Below are 21,668 nucleotides of genomic sequence, written 5' to 3' on the forward strand. Positions count from 1 at the left end.
TGAGTATAAGTTTCAATTGGAATTAATTGTCGGATAATAATGCAATCAGACAACAAAATATTTCCCATATGAACACATCACAATTTTGATCCGATCAATAAGGAAAACAAAGGAAGTAAAACCCTTAATTTCTAAATATTGTCACAGAAGTTTATAAGGAGACTACAATTCTGATGTTTATTCCTGTAATGTGGATTTTTATGCTTATAATAGTAAGGGCATTATGTTTTTCGGTTTGTGCATCTCCCGTCTGTCTGCCTATTCCTCCATCAGTCCCATATCTAAGTTTTGGTTTGATGCTGTTAACCATACATTAGTGGTCACATCAATGTGAAATTTAGTACAAATGCTCATTGTGATGTGAACTTTTCAAACATATACCAAATTAGGAATTTGACCAAGTTTTCATGGTTTTCATGGTTCACTGAACATGGTAAAGGGATAGTGTGAGTGGGGTATGGTGTACTTTGGAAATATATTCTTGTATTGTATATGACTGGGGTATTTTTTGGTCTTCTTCCTACTGGCAGTAAAACCTATTCCAAAGTGGGGCATCAGTTTGGCTGTGCAGGATGTGTCTGGTCCGGTCAGAATGGGGACGTTAAGTCTGATGCCTCCTATAGACCCCTATTGAAGGACCTACCTTTTGTATTTATTGTTAATTTGTTCTCATCGTTAACATGAAATATTTACCACTGGACATTAAACAAACAGCAATCAATCAATCAATCGTATCTTATGTTTACACTCACATATTATATTTATCCATTGTATATTGTTTGTAGGATGGTTAGATGATATAGGGCTTATCTTATGTTTACATTCACATATTATATTTATCTATTGTATATTGTTTGTAGGATGGTTAGATGATATAGGGCTTCCACAGTATAAAGATTATTTTTATGATGCAAGAATTGATGGCAGAATGCTACACTTTCTTACCATTGTAAGTACAGTACTGGTAAATTAGACAGAGATGGCTTTAGTTCTATTACAATGATTTCATGACCAATCTTTTTAAGCCATGTAAAATGTGATGTGAGATTTTCATATCTTGAACAATAGCTCTTCAGTATAAGATATTAAACTGTATGAGATCAAAGGGATTTGAAAAAATCAAAGTAAGGCATTGCAATGTTCGAGAAAAATCATATAAATATTAGCAGTATTGAAGCAATGATATTGATTTTATCAGCAAATCTCCAAAATGAAATGAAATTTGAAATGAATTCATGGTATGCATATGATTAAAAGGAGAAGTAAATATATATGGGAGACATTGACCTAACAACACACTAAAACTAAAAGACAGCTAGAGCTTATCATACAAGTTTCTATTATTATGCCAAGCTCTTAATTCACTAAGCTAGATACATGTAAGTTGTATACATCTTTAACAGAATTTACCCGAAAGTTGCATTCAATGCCAAAAATTTAAAGAACTCAACCCTAAGATAACCACTGATAAGTTTCCTGGCTACAGACAAGCATATAAATATGTAGCGAGGTTAAACTAGTTTTGATAAGTAACAAAACCCCCTTTTTTAACAAAAACAATGTAAAACCAAAAATCAGTTCAGAAATGCCTTCAACTCTTGAACAAACACAAAAAAACAAACAAAACAAAGCAATTGAAAGCAAACTAAAGATACCTAATTAACTGTCAACATAGAGGTCATTCCATCTTTATGTCTTATCTGCCAGACATTGTGTCCACAACTACAATTATCAATCAACCAGACTTGAAGATTACTTACCAACCCTTACACTTGCAGATCCAGTTAACCTGTACATATAGTATAATACAATTAAAAAGATACAGATTCTGTTTCTAAGGTACAATCAGTCTTCATGAAGGAGCTACTTACATAAGAAAAAAGTATGTTTGAGATTATTATATGACCTAGGTTTACATTGCAGGATGATCTAGTAGCATTAAAAGTTACCAATGAGTTACACCACATCAGTATCAGAAGAGGAATTCAGATTTTACGTGCTCATAGTTATAATCCACAGTGCCTACGACGTAGACCTTCACCAGATGAGGTTAGTTACCAGACTTAGGTGGTGTTAATTATTTCTCCAATTCATTAACGATTGTATTTCCCCATCTGGGTGATTAGTTTTTTATAATCAATGTATAGTTTTTTATAATCAATGTGTAGTACATATGATCTTCATAGGTCAAAATTTCAGGATGACATCAAATTTTCTTTCTTTACTATTGAATTTGTTGCTGTGACGTCCAAAAAAAGGGTGACCATGCATGATGAAATCATATAAAAAGAACATATCTTTTTGCAGATAACTGAAAAAATAAAGATAAAATTAGTCTACATATTGTCTAAAAATGATAAGAGAAACCCATTTTATCACTCAACCTTACAAGTGTAATATGTTATATATCCTCTTTCAACAGATATATTTGTAAATGTTCAACTGTCTTTATAAGAGATAGTATCACATATGCTGCAGTGATAGATTCTATAAGTAAAGCAAAACAACATGAACTAAATAGAAGAGTTCATGTAAAAAAATAGTCTTTTAAACTGCTCAACCGTTTTAATTCCATGATGGGTATTGAGTTAGTAGTCTTGCCTCTTTCTTCTCTAAACATAAAAACAAAATTCCTATTGCTTTATTATCTTGTCAGCTATTTCTGGAGTGGCCCATATCAATGATTGAAACTGCTTTCCCTTTACAGGAAGGTAAAGCATCTGATAGCGGAGACTGATGGTCAAAATGTTAATTGATCCTCATATACTAAAATAATTACAAAGCAGAGAGAGTGAATAAGTGGGGAAACCTATTCAAACAAGATTAGTTGGCAAAGTTTCATTAATATGTAATCTCTTGGTAAAAAATTGGTTGTTTTAATTCACGAAGAAAATTGAAATTAGTGACTATAAGCATGTTTTTTTAAGTAATCAAAAAGGGGGATCTTAAATAGTAAGATGAAGTAAGCCATTATATAACCCATTATTTTGTTTTTATTAATTTTTAGGGTCATTTGCAGAATATCCCTGGTGATGTTGCCTTATGGACAAATCATAGAGTAATGGAATGGTTACGGACCATTGATTTGTCAGAATATGCTCCAAATATGAGGGGCAGTGGTGTACATGGTGCTTTAATGGTAAATATCAAGTTTATCATTTTGTACAGAATAATTTTTTTAGTTAGATTTTGTAGGTATGTAGTATTATATTTGAACAGTAACTTTTAAGCATTTTAATAAATAATATTTGTTTTTTACTGTTGAAAATCACAGCTGCTACAATGAGAACTTTACTTGAAAAAAAATAATTCATCTTTAACATGCATCTATAGATAAGCTTTCACATTCTTGTAAAATGTGAAAAAAAGCTTGGTTATAGAATGCAGTAAGCCTTATGATTTTTGCACATTAAAGAATCGGTAATAGCAAAACCTTTACGGTTCCATTGGTGACTTGCTACTTAAATAAAATTTCAATAATAAAAAATAATGTTTTGATCCTAAAGACAGGCTGTCATATTTATCATTATTGATTTTCATGCCCATTTCAGGCATAAATAACTTTAAAAAAAACAAACATATGTGAACCCTATAAAAATAATTTAATATCTCAATAATTTCTGTATTTAACTAGTAGTTAAACATATAGATATGATTTATTTTTCAGGTTTTGGAACCAAGATTTTGTGCTGAGTTATTTGCCCAGTTGTTATCAATACCTTCGAATAAGACATTATTACGAAGACATCTCAACACACATTTTATAGCATTAATAGGCAACGATACACAGCACAAGAAGAGAGAACATGAATCTAACCCTGCATATATTCCACTGTTACCTAATGCCAAAGTTAAAGTAAGTTGTATATTGTTTATTCATTGTTATTCCTGGAGTACTAATATTTGTGAATTTCTTGGTTTTGTATGTGAACCACAAAGTCATCAAATTACAAATTTCCTTTGGCTAATGTACATAGAATTGTTAAAACCACAAAATCTAATACCCACGAAATACTATTGATTCATCTATTTTCCTGGGGGCCAATTTTTATACGACCGCAAAAAAATTTTTGTGGTCGTATATTGGTATGACGTTGGCATCGTCGTCGTCGTCGTCCGGCGTCGTCGTCCGAATACACATTAGTTTTCGCACTCTAACTTTAGTTTAAGTGAATGGATCTCATTGAAATTTTACCATAAGGTTCAATACCACAAAAGGAAGGTGGGGATTGATTTTGGGGGTTATGGTACTAACAGTTAAGGAATTAGGGGCCAAAAGGGGCCAAAAATAAGCATTTTTGTAACTTCCAGACATAACTTGTGTGTAAGTGTATGGATCTCTCTGACATTGTACCACAAGGTTCCATATCACAAAGGGAATGCTGGGATTGATTTTGGGGGTAATTGTCTCCAAATTTTAGGAATTAGGGGCCAAAAAGGGTTAAAAAACAAGCATTTTTCTAGTTTCATGACAATAACTTGTTTGTAAGTGTATGGATCTTTATGAAATTGTACTACAAGGTTCCATATCACAAAGGGAAGGCTGGGATTGATTTTGGGGGTTTTCCCTCAAAATTTTAGTAATTAGGGGCCATAAAAGGGCAAAAAAAACATGCATTTTTCTAGTTTCAGGACAATAACTTGTGTGTAAGTGTATGGATCTTTATGAAATTGTACTGCAAGGTTCCATATCACAAAGGGAAAGCTGGAATTGAGTTTGGGGGTAATTGCCCTAAACGTTTAGGAATTTGGGGCCAAAAAGGGGCCAAAAAACAAGCATTTTTCTAGTTTCCAGACAATAACTTGTGTTCAAGTGTATGAATCTCTCTGAAATTGTACTGCAAGGTACCATACCACAAAGGGAAAGCTGGGATTGAGTTTGGGGGCGATGAATCATAAGGGGGTTCAAAAAATTGGGGGGGGATTTTTTTTTTCCTTTTTTTTCTTTAACATTTTCCATTTTAAATTGGTTATTTCTGATTTATATATAAAAGCAAATAATAATGATATGGTTTGAATAGGCATACATGTGAACCTCCCGACGGGAGTACAATAATCCCGTTTTCAGGGGTCTCCTCCCCCCTCCCGTTGAAAAAATCCCGTGTATGAAATTTTTCATGAATGAAAAATTTCTGCCCAACATAACATCTCAGGCATCTGGTGTAACTGACATTACCTGAAGTTATATTTTACCTGTAAATCAATTAACATGCATAATTATATGGCTTCACTTGTCAGCTTGGGTGTCAAACATACTGGTAAGAAACGATTTTTACCTCAGGCTAACTGCCGTTGTGTAACAAAAACTGTGTATTTATTGGGTTACTTCCCTTGATTTATCCTGTTTTAAGTTACTTTCCTTTTAATAATGAAAATTTTTAAAAGAATATAAATAAAATATAAATTAAACAAATAATCATAAAAGGATGGTTATTGAATGATTTTAAATGTCTTAGGACAAATAAAAAAATAATAATTTGAAAATTATTTCAGGATTCTATACTTCCTTTTAAGGCTTAAATTGAAATTTATATAATAACTATGACCCTAACTTTACAGATAGAATGAATTTCTGAGTTTGCAAATAAAAACTACTTGCAAGAGAAAAAAAAATAAAATAAAAACTATTTGCAGACAGCTAAACAAATGTTCTGGTTGCAATGATTGTTTTATAGAATATGAAGTAAAAAATTTAAAGAACATACTGGAAAAAAACAATGTTAGATTGAACATGTAGAATATAAAGATGGAGAAACTTTATAAGTACAAGGGTACTATAAACATAATAAATTGGTTGGAAAGTTGAAGAAAACACACTTTAAAAGACCATTTTTACAGCACACGGTTACATTTACAACAAAATTAATGTCGATTAAAAACCTCCTGATCTGAGTCCTAATCTCCTGACCAAAATTTCCCAATCTCCTGATCTGAGTTTCACAGTCCATCACATGTATGAATAGGTAAATTGAAAATTTTTAAGTTCTTAGACCACTTTCATTCTGTGTCAGAAACCTATGCTGTGTCAAATATTTAATTACAATCCAAATTCAGTGCTGTATCAAGCTTGAATGTTGTGTCCATACTTGCCCCAACTGTTCAGGGTTCGACCTCTGCGGTCGTATCAAGCTGCGCCCCAGCGGAGCATTTTATTAGTTCATTGATTAAAAATTGTATTTTCATGAAAACTTGATTTTGTCAAAGTTACATACAAAACTACAGATAAATGTATACTTCTTTGAACATTTGATTTCATGGTTTGCCTATACACATTAAATCAAGAAAAATTGGTACCCATATCTGCTTTACTTTTAAAGGTGTCTTCTGAAATAGTAAAAATGATATTGTTCTTTGGACAAGTTAAATAAACTGTTTAATGATTTAATTGACACCAGATGAGTATACATAATAAATGATGAATTGTGAGGTTTTTGGAAATAAGTTTAACACCAATTTCAAAGATGTGGTCTATCATGAATTGTTTGTTATTTTTATGTCCCACCTAGGGGCATTATATTTTTTGGTCTGTGCATCCGTTCATTAGTCTGTTCGTCCGTCCGTCTGTCCCGCTTCAGGTTAAAGTTTTTGGTCAAGGTAATTTTTGATGAAGTTGAAGTCCAATCATGATCCCTATGATATGATCTTTCTAATTTTAATGTCAAATTAGAGTTTTGACCCCAATTTCATGGTCCACTGAACATAGAAAATGATAGTGTGAGTGGGGTATCCGTGTACTATGGACACATTCTTGTTAAATCAATAAATGGCAATAAAAAATTGAATAAGAATGGAATTAATTGCATGTATAAAACTACTTTTTAGGTAAAGAAACATGGTATATTTGGTCACAAGAGGAGTAAGTCTGATGCTGAAGCAGATGATTTCCTCTGTCCCATTGATTTTGGTAACGGTAGAATGGTAAATGGCAGGATGGATCCTGAGGTAATTATAATAGAGACAAAATTCAGTCAAACCTGCCTTCTTGGTTGATGTATATTGTGTATTCACCATTTTAGAATTACTCCAGTATCAATAAAGATAAGAAAATTCTTAATTTTTTAAGGACTTAATGATGTAACCTTCAAGGTAATATAAAATATGGTGTTGACAAATTTGAACCTACCTGTGTATATCCAGTTACTGTGACTTGACTGTTAGTGTTGCTCTCCACCTATTGCAACTTATTCAAAATTCTGGCCAAATTGCAATTTGTTTTATAAAACCAAACTGTTCAACTGGTCAGAAATTTGAACAAACTGCTGTAGAAAACCACAGTCAAGTCGTGAAAGTGCAAAGTGATAAAATAAAGCATACTTACAATCCTATAAAACTTTAATTCCACTTCAATGTTATTATAAAAAATCAGTCTAACAATTTGTATAGGAATTTTATTGTTATTGTCATGCTTAAGGTGATAGATAGAAATTTTGAATTGCTATAAAAATGTCCAAACTAAGGTTTCATACAATTTTTCTTTTGAAAAGTCTTCTATATTCATAAAAATCAGACATCATTTGAATTAAAACATTTTATATTCAGTAAAATATGTGTGAAATTACAATACGTTGTCAGGAAGTTTCCATGGGAGATAATCAATTTTTCTTTTGAAAAGTCTTGATTCTTATGAATATAGAAGACTTTTCGAAAGAAAAATTGTATGAAAGCTTAGTTTGGACATTTTTATAGCAATTCAAAATTTCTATCCATCACCTTTAGCATGACAATAACAATAAAATTTCTATACAAACTGTTAGATTGATTTTTCATAATAACATTGAAGTGGAATACAAGTTTTATAGGATTTTAAGTATGCTTTATTTTATCACTTTGCACTTTCACGACTTGACTGTGGGTTTCTACAGCAGTTTGTTCAAATTTCTGACCAGTTGAACAGTTTGGTTTTATAAAACAAATTGCAATTTGGTCAGAATTTTGAATAAGTTGCAATAGGTGGAGAGCAACACTAACAGTCAAGTCACAGTAACAATAAACACTAAACCAATTGCTATCTGCTATTTCAAAATCAAAGATGGAGGAAGACACACCAGCTACTTTAATTGTTTAGAATGAAGTTATTAATCTTCTGCTGTTAGTTCTATGAGTTATGCCTCCTTTCCCTCAAATTTAAGTAAACACACTCATTCATACAGTGTACTTGAAAAAAAGAAAGAATATTTCTGTGATTTTATAAAATAATAACTTTTCCATGTAGAAACTTTATGAAATCATATTTTTGTCTCGCCTTGACGGAGTCAAAAAGCGACATAGTTATGCTGTTTCCGGTGTCGGCGACGGCGTCAACAATGTATTAGTTTGTGATTAGGTCTAGTTCATGGTGAACCACTAGTGGTAGGTCAATGATATTTGGTATGCAGTTGTATTAGCATTGGCACATCTCATTACCATGCAGATTATTTGGCCCCGCCCCCTCAGTCAAGGTCTATTGACTTTGAAACTTTTCATAGTTTACATGTATTAGTTTGTGATTAGGACAATTTATGGGGAACCACTAGTGTTAGGTCAATGATATTTGGTATGCAGTTGTTTAAGCATTGGTATATCTCATTTCCATGGAGATTATTTGGCTCTGCCCCCTTAGTCATGGTCTATAGACTGAAAATTTTGCTAAGTTAACATGTATTAGTTTGTGATTAGGTCAGTTCAAGGGGAACCATTAGTGGTAGGCCAATGTTAATTGGTGTTCAGTTGTATAAGCATTAGCACATCTCATTTCCATGGAGAATATTTGGCCCCGCCACCTCAGTCATGGTCTATTGACTTTGAAATTTTTGCTTAGTTTACATATATTAGTTTGTGATTAGATCAGTTTAAGATGAACTGCTAATGTTAAGTCAATGATATTTGGTATGCAAATTTATTGGCATTTGCAAGTATCGTTTCCATGGAGATTATATAGCCCCACCCCTGATCATGGTTCATTGACTTTGAAACTTTTACATAGTTTACAAGTTAATGTTTGTGTTTAGGTTTGTTTAAAGGGAACGACTTATAATAAGTCAATGGTATTTGGTATGCAGTTGTTTTAGCATTGGCACATCTCATTCCATGGAGATTGTTTAGCCATGTACCTTCAGTCATGGTTCATCAACTTTGAATATTTGCATAACTTACATGTTAAAGTATTGCTATTTTAATTTCAACAGTTGCATTATCAAAATTATAAAAAGGCGAGACATATCTCTGTGATAACAGTTTATTATATACTTATGAAGGTAGAGGGAGAGAGTAACAGTATCTTTATATAATTTTGGAGGTAGACATTTAGGAATCTTTATTTAGTTTTTGACCACAGGAATGACAATATTTTAATTTACTTTTGACCGTAGAAAAGCACAAAAAGGTAAGCTGCCTTAACAATAAATCATTATTTTATTTCTTCATAATCAGACTTTTTACCTTATATACCACATTCTTTTAGGATTGTATAATCTTTTAGTATACCTTTACCAAAAGATCAATTATCTGCCAGATGTCCATAGATTTAGTGTCCTACAAAGTTATCATCTGCCAAATGTCCATAGATTTAGTGTCCTACAAAGCTATCTTTTAGGATATTTGATCATTTGTAATTAAAGACATATAGGAGGAATTTATGTCTTTTTATTGTTATTAGTGGAAGTAGTGTTTCAAAATATTTCATGTAGAACTTTTAAGGTACATATTTTGTGGTGATTTTTGTGATGAAAGAAAAGAAGAATTTCAGGAAGGAAACATTTAAAGTTGTTTAGAATTTAAATGATTGCTTTTGCTAGTTAAAGGGAAGGGGAGATTCAGAATAAAAAAATAAAACGAAACTTCTTTTCATTCTGATTCGTAATTATATATACATGTATAGATTTATGTATGATAATAATACATGTAGATTGGTTCTCTGTAGTGCCCTTAGTCTTTTGGGCTTCATAAAGTGTGTTGATATTATCATAAAAAATTTCTGTATTACTGTTGAAATAGATTGTTATTTGATATTTTTTTTTTTTGTATTTGTGTTTCATACTTCTTTGTATTTTTGAAACTAAATAATGATGATCATAATCATAATGAGGTTTAATGTTACATGTATATTTTGAAAGAGGTATAATAACAAAATTCTTTAATATTGATTTTAAGATGTCCCAAATTTTATCGTAAAATCTTTAGAATTAAAAAAAATTCTGTTTACTTTTCAGTTTCTAACGGCACATTATTTATTTGTCTATTACGATCTGTTCGGAACCCACTATAGCTGTCGCATTTAAAAAAATTTGCCCCCGAAATGTTATTGTCATATTAAAAAATATGTTCATGGAGTTTTCTATTTCTATTTGTCTATTACGAAATGTTATTGTCATATTAAAAAATTCTTTAATATTGATTTTAAGATGTCCCAAATTTAAAACAGATCGTAATAGACAAATAGAGATAGAAAACTCTATGGACCTTAAGAAAAGTTTAAAAATTTCTTAAATTTGTAAAATTAAATTTTTCTTTATTCCTTTGTTTTATTGGTGTAATAGCATTTATCTGTTGATGATTTATACCTGGATGTGGTTGCTATTTACAAATGCATGAGATTTTATCATTTAAATTTTTTTTAGGGCTGTCTAATCTTGACAAACTTCACCTTGTAATTCAGGCCATTAAATATTTTCCAACAGGCACATATATTGTATATAAGTGTGTCTTCATCACAATTGACCATATTTCTATTGACTTTTTGTCCCGCCTCAACAAAGTTGCAGAAGCAATACACAAGCCTGCTGTTTCTAGTATTCCAGGAATCTACAATTGTTAAAAGTTTGTGAACTGGTCTACTATGTGAAACCACTTAAAATAGGTTAAGGATATTTGACAGGGAACTATATATGGCTATAATTAGTATTGACACATCTCATTTCCATGTAGTTGTGTGCAACAGTCTTTAGTATCTATGAAGTGTTTTAAGGACATTTTTGTCTTTTCTTCATCTTTCATGTTTGCCATGGTTTTGTCAGTTTCTCTTTGACTTACTAGATTTTAATATTCCATCTGCCTCTTTTTTTCTAGACCCCATCTCTTATTCATTGTCCATTGTCTTTCAAATTTTTTCAAAGTTATAGGTTAAATTATTGCCATTGCCTTTGAAATTTCAAAATTTGCATTGCTATAGAAATTACACACAGTTAACACATATCCTATGTGCACTAAACTTTATTGATATGTCAATTTAGATTTCAATGAAGTTTTTTCCCTCAATTGTTTACATCATCCTGCATTTGCATGTTAATATATTTTGCTGGAATTAAATAAAGGATTTAAAACATAAGTGTCGATCACTAAATGGATTATTTTCAAAATAAACAGAGCTGAAAGGGCTTTTTATGACACGCTGTTATTTCATGCTGCAAATGCTGCAACTTTTACTTAGCAGTCATCTGACATGAGCAGGAAACGCTTCTGCTTTAAAACACCTGTATATGTATATATTTGTATATTTACTGATGCATGCTTGATATACTTTAAATTTTTAAAACGTTAATAATTTGGATAGTTAATATAAAATTATATGAGTGAAATTTTACTAATATTTAACTTTAATGATAAATTTTCTTTTGTTCAATATTTTGGACCTTATGACAAGATTACAATTTTTGTGGCCTTATTCATGTTATATTGGTATAGGACTGTTAACACTGTGGAGTTTTCTGTTACCAGTAGAAAATGTTGTCTGAGAAAGCATAAACTTTTGTTTTATCCTGAAAGTATATGAAGAGGAACTGCCAAATTTAATCACATAATTTAATAAAATGTCAGATATGTTTGATCCTGAACTTCTTTATTTTTTTTCACTGAAAGATTGTTCCTTAAACAAAATGTCAGAATTATTATATTGATACCGTAACTATGTATTGCTTACACTTTTTTGTCAATACAGCTACATAGAATAGACTGTTCACTAAAACCGTGATGTCTAGTTTCCCCAGGTTTAGGTTTTAATTTGGTACTTTTATTTTCTGAAGGTAAAAATACTAAGTTCTGTCAAAGAATTGGTAGAAAAATACTCTAAGGCTTTCAATAGAATAAGAGATTGATATAAGTTGTTGTAAGTATCTAAATACTTCATATGTGCAAAGATTTCTTTTTGATTTCAGAAAGACCAAAAAGCAGCAAAAGAAATAGGTGCCTTTTCAAAAGAAATCAACTCTTTAACAGTAAGTATGATAAGTAAAAGTATACAGTAGTACTGTCAATTGTAGGATAATGGTTTTTTTATGGCAATGCAGACTTAGGTCAGGAACATATAGTTTTAACCTTGTCCGTCATTCCGTCATTCTGCAATGGACAGTTATACAGACTTTTTTTTTGTAAACACCTTCACATATTGAGCTGAGTTTTAGTATGTGAGTCTACTATGATGAATTACAGATCGAGGTTACATTTGGTTCTACTCCGCTGATTTATGTCGTAATTAAGGGCTTTGGACTTTGAAAATAAATTGATGCGAAGTCAGCTAGAAACTGCCTTACAGGAAACAAAGTATCAGTGAAAAAAATTAGTTTACAGTACCTGTTGTTTTGTGACTATAAGAATGAACTTAAAACAGCAGCTATTATCATCAAATAAATACAGATTCTGGTCTTTGTCAGTTGCTATCTGGATACTTAGTTTTTACAAATGGGGGTGGGGGTGACACAATTGTAATCATCAAGGAGGGAAAAAAATCTTTGGGGAACTTTAAGGGAAAAAGATTTTGTACTTCATTGAATGTGTCATACAATAACAAGGTAGTTTTTGATGAAGTTGAAGTCCAATCAACTTGAAACTTAGTACACATGTTCCCTATGATATGATCTTTCTAATCTTAATGCCAAATTAGAGTTTTGACCCCCAATTTCACGGTGCACTGAACATAGAAAATGATAGTGCGAGTGGGACATCCGTGTACTATGTTAACAAGTAAATCTATGTCTAATTATTTCTTTGCATGAAACAGATAATTGCCAGTACATCTAAAACTAAAATTGCTAATGCTGATCAGGTCTGTTGGAAGTCCAGATTTCTTTTTTCACTTTTGACAGCATAGAAACATAATTGTAGAAATGAGTTGTGACTTGTCATTCATGAGTGTGAGCCTTGCTGTATACTTTAAAATTGTTGTTAACTGTTGTTTGATTGATTAGCACTTTCACACCTTGTAAGTAAACAGTCTTTTTTGTGGCAAAACTAAATTTGATAGAAATGATAGCTTAATTATGGAAGAGTATAGAATCTGGACACAGTCTAATTATATCTGCCAATTTGGAGGATAACATTCATTTTTACTGTTTAAAACATGAAATGTAGGTGTGTATACTAAGTATAATTTCCTTTATAAACAAGTTTCTACACATTTCCAAAATTTGAGAATTATTTTTTTTTATTTCAGAACATGCTTTCAAGTGACAAGTTCCTGGAAAATGTGCCATCATCAAATGTGTGATTGTGAACTTTATTGTTTTATCCAATCAAAATGCTCCAAGCCAAACAGGAACTGTCTCAGGGGAGCGAACTGTGGTTGTTTTTACAAATGGTTGTTGATTGTTATTAATTTGTACAGTTAATATGTACAGATAATCTGTGAATAGATTATTAAACTTTGTATATATGTACAAAAAAAAATCAGCATTTTCTCAATTTTTGCTTGTTCATTTTTATCAGCTTAGTGCTAAAAATGCTAAGTTTTATTAATGATAACTTTTAAATGTTTGTAAATCTTTTAATGCTTTGGTGACTGAAGTATCAACTTTATTAATCTGAGATTTATATTTTAAATGATTTAAGCTGTTATATTTTGATCAGTTCTGACCTTTTTAAGGATTGATTTTAAGTGGATATGATTTATGTAAATGGTTGTCATTCTTATCAGATCTGTTAGCTTCATTAAATAACATCATATACTGTCAGTTACCACTGACTTATGTCAAAATCCTTAGTTATGTGACTTTAATATTAATGTGTTTGTCTGATACTAAGCCTGCATTTCACAACAAAATCTTACGATTAAAATTTATCTTTTGTCATGAATAATTCAGTATACACAATTTTCTTTTGTGACATGCAGTCCAGGTCTTAAATTTTTAGAAAGAGATCTTTTGAGAGGATAATTGTTATGGCTATTTGCTATTTAATTTTATTTGGTCTAAAATGAAACAATTTTATTGTTATGTATACACCTTTTCTAAAGAATAATTTTCAGTTGTAAATTTTAATCCTTTTATCATCATGGTTGTCATGAAATGACCCTTTTTTATCATGTTTGTCAATAATCACATTTTTTTTAATTAAATCATGCCCAAATTAAGATTCAGTCATTTTACTTCATCTCATTTGCATGTGGACAAAATGTTACTATTTTTATATGTCAAAGTCCGTCCCATACATGTACTGTAATGAGACACATTTTGAAGTTTTCTACTTAAAACTTGGATGATTAGTTTTATCGTAGAGGACAACTAGAAAATTAGGAAATTAGACATTGAAAAAAATTTGATGACATTCTGAGTATATGAACAAATTAAAGAAAGTGTGCATTACTTTTTGTAGGCAAATTGAAACAGACATGCATAGAAGTGCAGTAAATGATTAATATTATTCAACTTTATAATATTTTGACTGTAACTGTTTATTGTTTAAAGGGATTGCATTGAAGGATGTTTGCTACTCTGTTTCAAAATTACAAGCTTTTTAAAAGACTGTTTTAATTTGATAGTTTAACATAATAATGGAACTATTAAAGTAGAAAAAAAAAATGTGAGGTCTGTGTTTCTTGTTTTTGAGATATAAGCCATTGAAAATTTGGCAGGAAATGATTCTCTCTAGATCTTTCATACATTCAACACTGGCAACTTTTTTTCTTTCAAAATCTATGAAAAAAGACAAGGATTTTTTAAGATTTTTGAAAATGGCTTTTTTAATTATATGAAATAAAATTTTGTTAAAGAAAACTAGGGGTTAGCAGGCAAAATTGTTAATGGCACCACATGATATAACCAGAGGATTGCGAAAAATCTGACAAAAAGTCAAAAACAAGAGAAGCAAACATCCTTGAGCCACAGAAATGTGTACATGTATAAGTATTGCATAATTTGTAAGATTTGCTTTATGGCTGTGACTATTAAATGGTTGTATATGAGGATTTTGAAAGTGTTTTTTTTTCATATTTGTTTTTTTTGTCATGTATAATACTGCAGCACTAACATGAACAAAATAATCCATAAAACAATAATGAGAAGAGAATTAATAATGATAGGATAAGAGGTGAATGAAATTTTTTGGAATGACCTACAAAATAGTTGTTACGGTAAATACAGTTAAAAAATTCTATCACGTCCAACTTGTTAAAACAGATTATTTGTTCAATGATAGGAGATTCATACTTTAAAGTTCCAGGGAGTGCATATTTTGAAAATAGAAAATCATTGCCAAAATATGAAAAAAAAAATTAATTTTGGATGTTCATTATTACATATTTTGTCCAAAATTCAGAACAGTACACTACATGGCACGCTTGTATTTCATCCAGTTCAGCTGCCAAAACAACATTCACTTGTTCCTTCTTGCCAAAGAAAGTTAGAACTCGCACTTGCACTTACTGTTTTACAATACAAAATGTATTAATATATAAAAAAAATGATAAGATTATTTGAATTCAGTGTAAACTGCCCATAAAATTGGAAGTAATTCTTATTTTTTTAATTTATTTATTTTTATTCTGCATAAAAGCTAATACTATTATATTCATTAAGTAATTATATAAGATATTTTTTTATGGCAAAGCACAATATTGAACAGAAAAATCACTTTTATCTTCTTTTTTTGTTCCATGCTGCGACCACTAACTGTACATTTATATGATTTTATTGCAGTCAATATGACTGAAAAAAATAAAAAAGAGTTTACTGGATTAACTTCAACCACATATAGGTAGATTAAGTACACCTAGCTTTCATTTGTTGAATGACTTTAGCAAGCCTCAGTCTCACTATGTAGAAACATAATGGCCACTTATGCCTCTCGGGCTATGTTTTGAAAGTAATACATATTGATGAATTTATACAACGACTATCCTTTGATATTATGTAAAGAAATTCAAACTTGGATGTTTATTTTTCCCATCCAACAGTTGGAATTAATTACTTTTCTATAAGTACACATTTTTGTAAAGTATAATTGAAATACCATTTTTTTATTTGATAATTTTAACATTGAACATTTATAAGATCATGAAATCTTTGAATACATAAAAAATACCTCTTTGATGTGATGTGCCTTTTTGTGTTTGTGTTTTTTTTGTTTTTTTTGCTGAGGTTGACATCGAAAAATTATTATAACAATTATAAATGTTTCACTTGTGCAGTTTTCATTTACATCCAAACATTTTTAAGATGGGGCAGTGTAGTGTAAGCAATTTATATATCATATTTTACCAAAACTTCTATGGTCATACCAAATTATTTGTTGTTCATTGGAAATGTTTGCCTTTAAAATTTCTTGAATAAAATTTAAAAATTATATTCTACTTAAGTACTTTCATTTCCTCGTTAAATAAAAAGAAAATTCTCCTTTTTCATTAAAATGGAATTTCTAACATAATAGTTCTGGGTTGTATCTCTATAGAATTGATATAAATCTTTTCCTCAGAATATTTTGTACTACTCATCATTGTTAATTCAGAAAACAAATTTAGAGTAAAGTATTGCACGATCCAGTCAAATGCAAATTGATTTAGAGAGGTCTAATTTGAGTTAAAGAGAAATGTATACGTGTCTTCCTGTCTATTACAATATAATATCAGATATACCCTGTTTAATCAAAATATTCCTGATAACTAAATCTGGCTCATTACCTTTTTAATTATGAAACCTTTATTTTTTTGTTCCATAATTTTTTTTTATAACATAATGAACCTTTTTACCAAACCTCAGATTCTTTCATTAAAAATGTTTTTGACATATCTTTACAAATATTAAAAGTAACAAGATATAAGTAATATGAAAGTTCAGTATACTTACGCCTTTAATTATTTTTAAAATATGGTATTATATTTGGTGACCAGAAGATTATTTTAGCTGAAAAAAACTCTTATTCAGTTTTTAAGTGTGTATTTTTTTTTATCTCATAAGTGATCTCTTATGAAAATTATAATGTTAAGATAAAAAAACAACATTTTACATAAGATCATGCCTATTTGTACTGTTACATGCATTTTCATTTCTCCATACAACATTTTATAGAAAGGTGCAATGCCAGTACATTTATATTTTAGAAATGTATAAAAATAAATCATGTATATTTTAATGTGTTGTTTTAGTTTTATATATGAATAAAAGGAGATTTATGGTATAAATCAATGAGGCAGTAACTTGACCAATACATTAAAACTGAGAAAGGACATTTTGAGGTCATTATACAGTGTCCAACAAGAGACAAGTAAATGAAAAACATTTAAACAGAGGGGGAAGATACCAAAGTGATATTCAAACTCTTAAGTCAGGGACATGCTAACAATGCCATGGGAATAAAACCCCCCAAAAACGACCAAAAGACATACAACTGTATAAAAAAACACATAGAATTAGAAACATGAACCCCACCAAAAACTGGGGGTGATCTCAGGTGCTCCGAATTGTATAACAACTGACATAGTTTCTGGCCAAATTTTATGTTTGGAAACAAAGTATGGTTATTCTAAATGTAAGGGTGAAAGAATGACTAATTCGGGGTATCCTCATTACTGTAAATTTAAAAATTTGTCCAACATGCTATTTGTACAATATCCTAATCAATTTGTATAAATCTACAATACACAGAATAAATATTTTACACATACTTCAACTAGGAGGTTTAGCTACAATGTTTAACCCACCATTTTATTTAGAAAATGCCTGTACCAAGTCGGAAATATGACAGTTGTTTCCATTCCTTCTGATGATTGATAAAGTCCAACAGTTTTTATGGACAAATTTGGAAAACCAAAAATGAAAATGTTAAAGAATAATTACCATAATAACAATTAAGTGTGGAAATATGACATTTGTGACCTCGATGAACACTAAAAATATAAAATTTAAGGGCATACGATACAGTTTTGATCCCATAATGAAATTTTGATGAAAATTTGCATATAGGCTATTTTTTACCTAATTAAATCAAATATGTAATTGAAAATATACCATCATGTGCTACTTTTTGAGTAAATTGAGGTTGAAATTTCAGATATTTCCTCAAAATTCGGATTTGTGGACGTATTTTTCCTTTCGACAGAAATACATAACTTTTTTGTTTTAAAAGATAAACACAAGCTGTTTTTTTTTTTAAATATTTGTAATTTCTGTTTTATATAAATGTTCTATAAATTTGTACATTTTATTTTTACAAATAACTCATATTTATCAAATGTTCATGAATGTAGAAAAAAAACGTCATTTTATGCTGTATATTTATCAAATTAAAAAAAATTGCACTATTGACTTTTTCATGAAAATTGGTACACATAATCTTCCTACGTAATCAAACCAAATGTCATTTTAAAAAAGAGGGGTCCATGAACTCGTTTTCAAGTTAAATCAGTTTGAATGATAAAAATCAGTCCAAAACTGCATCTTTTCCCGATAAGTCACAGTTTGACGTCACAAAAATAACAATTTACGTTAGCAACGTCATTACCTCCCCTGTAACTGTATCGTATGCCCTTAAACTGCTTCTTTGCCTGGAAACCAATAATGTTATTATCTATTTTCTTTGAAAAAAAAAATCCTCTGAAACCACCGACAACATGAATATCATATCAGTTTCATTACAGTTTGATAATCAGCAAAATGAGTAAATTGCACTTACAAAATGTGAAATTGCAATAAATAAACTTTCTGAAATCATTTTTTATACGACCGCAAAAAACTTTTGTGGTCGTATATTGGTATGACGTTGGCGTCGTCGTTGTCGTTGTCGTTGTCGTCGTCGTCCGAAGACACATTGGTTTTCGCACAATAACTTTAGTTTAAGTGAATGGATCTCTATGAAATTTTACCATAAGGTTCAATACCACAAAAGGAAGGTTGGGATTGATTTTGGGGGTTATTGTACCAACAGTTAAGGAATTAGGGGCCAAAAAGGGGCCAAAAATAAGCATTTTTGCAACTTCCAGACAATAACTTGTGTGAAAGTGTATGGATCTCTCTGACATTGTACCACAAGGTTCCATATCACAAAGGGAATGCTGGGATTGATTTTGGGGATAATTGCCTCAAAAGGTTAGGAATTAGGGGCCAAAAAAGGGGCAAAAAACAAGCATTTTTTCTAGTTTCAAGACAATAACTTGTGTGTAAGTATATGGATCTTTCTGAAATTGTACTACAAGGTTCCATATCACAAAGGGAAGGCTGGAATTGATTTTGGGGGTAATTGCCTCAAAATTTTAGGAATTAAGGGCCAAAAAGGGGCAAAAAACAAGCATTTTTCTAGTTTCATGACAATAACTTGTGTTCAAGTGAATGGATCTTTCTGAAATTGTACTACTAGGTTCCATATCACAAAGGGAAAGCTGGGTTTGAGTTTGGGGGTAATTGCCTTAAACGTTTAGGAATTTGGGGCCAAAAAGAGGCAAAAAAACGCATTTTTCTAGTTTCCAGACAATAACTTGTGTTCAAGTGTATGGATCTCTCTGAAATTGTACTGCAAGGTACCATCCCACAAAGGGAAGGCTGGGATTGAGTTTGGGGGTGATGAATCATAAGGGGGTTCAAAAAATTTGTTTTCCTTTTTTTTTTCTTTAAAATTTTCCATTTTAAGTTGGTTATTTCTGATTTATATACAAAAGCAAATAATAATATGGTTTGATTTCATCAAAAATTGAAATATTGGGGTTCTTTGATATTCTGATTCTAACTGTGTATTTAGATTCTTAATTTTTGGTCCTGTTTTCAAATTGGTCTACATTCAGGTCCAAAGGGTCAAAAATTTAACTTATTTTGATTTTAACAATTCTTGGGGTTCTTTGATATGCTGAATCTAAACATGTATTTAGATTTTTGATTGTGGGCCCAGTTTTCAAGTTGGTCCAAATCGGGGTCCAAAATTACACTTTTTTTTATTTCAACAAAAAATGAATATATGGGGTTCTTTGATATGCTGGATCTAACCGTGTATTTAGATTTTTGGATTTTGGGCCTCGTTTTTAAATTTATCCACATTGGTTATGTGTATGGATCTCTCTGAAATTACACAAGTTTCCATACCACAAAGGGATGGTAAGAATTGGCTTTGGGGGGTTATGGCTCAAATCGCTAATGAATAAGGGGCAAAAAAGGGGGAAAACAAGGGTTTCCAGGTTAATGGACAATTACTTAAGTACAAAACATAATTTAAAAGCAGTGTAAGGTTGGTAATTCAAACTCATTTGAATATCTCACCTACACTGCTTTTAAATTATGTATATTGGAAATTTGCCAAAAACTTTATTGTTAATAAATTCCATTGGAAATTTGCCAATGATTTTAGTATAATAAACTTCATTGGAAATTTGCCAATATAAAATGTTGCTGATGAAGGTTTTTTGTTTATTTTTAGCCAGGACTATGATGTCATTATCTATTTTGATAGCCGTATGATGTATTTAACTTTATGGTGTATTTAAATGGGCTTTTATGGTTGCAAATTTATTGGGGTTGTAATTCAAACTCATTTGAATATCTCAGCTACACTGGTTTTAAATTATGTATATTGGAAATTTGCCAATAACTTTAGCATTAATAAATTCCATTGGAAATTTGCCAATAACTTTAGTATAATAAACTCCATTGGAAATTTGCCAATATAAAATGTTGCTGATGAAGGTTTTTTGTTTATTTTTAACCATGACTATGATGTCATTTTCTATCGCTCTAAAATTGTACTACATGGTTCCATACTACAAAGGACAGACTGCAATTGAGTTTGATGGTTAATGCTAAAATGGGGGATTCAAAAAGTTTGGGGGGAAGGGGGGGTTCATTTTTTTTTAAAAGGGTTCATATTTTTTTTCTTCAAAATTTTCAAAATTTCAAATTTTTTAAAAGTTTCAAGAAGAAATCTTCAATTGCACAGTATTGCGCATTAGATTTGTAAGATCTTTGACCACATTTATTTTGTGTCAGAAACCCATATTATGTCAAACATTTGATCACAATCCAAATTCAGATAGTATCAAGCTTGAATGTTGTGTCCAAATTTGCCCCAACTGTTCAGGGTTCGACCACTGCGGTCGTATCAGACTGCGCTCAACGAAGCATTTTATTCATTTTATTGGGTGAATTTTCCCTTAGTCGTTCATCACTTTCTGTCAAGATATTTTTCTTTACATTTTTCATAATTTCCTCTGATAGCTACTGTACCAAATCTAATCAAACTAGAACTGTATGGAGGATCCTTGACAAAAATGCTTCATTTTATATAGTTTGATTGAAAAACAACTGCAAGGGACTAAAAGTCTGTTTTGTACATTTTCAAATTTCATCAGTTATAAAATTACTTTTAAATCGTTTTCAAATTTAAAACCAAGATCCACCATTTCATGGTAATGGGTAATGATTTCATGTATGTTCCATATTGGGGAAACACATTTTAATATATTATGCATGCAAATTTTTGTTCTGATTACTAGTATATGGAAATCTCTC

The 21,668-nt window shown here is 30.6% G+C and overlaps 1 protein-coding gene across 10 annotated transcripts in view; it reads left to right on the top strand.

Annotated features, from left to right (window-relative positions):
* Positions 1 to 17,313, top strand: part of LOC127706775 (liprin-beta-1-like) — a 187,263-nt gene extending 169,950 nt beyond the window's left edge. For 8 of the 10 annotated variants that reach the window (XM_052211451.1, XM_052211452.1, XM_052211455.1 and 5 more), the window contains 7 exons: positions 861 to 949; positions 1,924 to 2,049; positions 3,008 to 3,139; positions 3,668 to 3,856; positions 6,823 to 6,942; positions 12,129 to 12,188; positions 13,403 to 17,313. In XM_052211451.1, the coding sequence (XP_052067411.1) occupies positions 861 to 949; positions 1,924 to 2,049; positions 3,008 to 3,139; positions 3,668 to 3,856; positions 6,823 to 6,942; positions 12,129 to 12,188; positions 13,403 to 13,456 (770 nt within the window). In that variant the 3' untranslated portion in view covers positions 13,457 to 17,313. Of the gene's footprint in view, positions 1 to 860; positions 950 to 1,923; positions 2,050 to 3,007; positions 3,140 to 3,667; positions 3,857 to 4,683; positions 5,288 to 6,822; positions 6,943 to 9,347; positions 9,974 to 12,128; positions 12,189 to 13,402 lie in introns of those variants that run through there. The other 2 variants (XM_052211453.1, XR_007984563.1) reach the window with 2 other exon arrangements.
* Positions 17,314 to 21,668: the final 4,355 nt, after the last annotated feature.

Source organism: Mytilus californianus, unplaced genomic scaffold (genome assembly GCF_021869535.1).
Source record: "Mytilus californianus isolate M0D057914Y unplaced genomic scaffold, xbMytCali1.0.p SCAF_6, whole genome shotgun sequence".
Classification (NCBI taxonomy): Eukaryota; Metazoa; Mollusca; class Bivalvia; order Mytilida; family Mytilidae; genus Mytilus; species Mytilus californianus.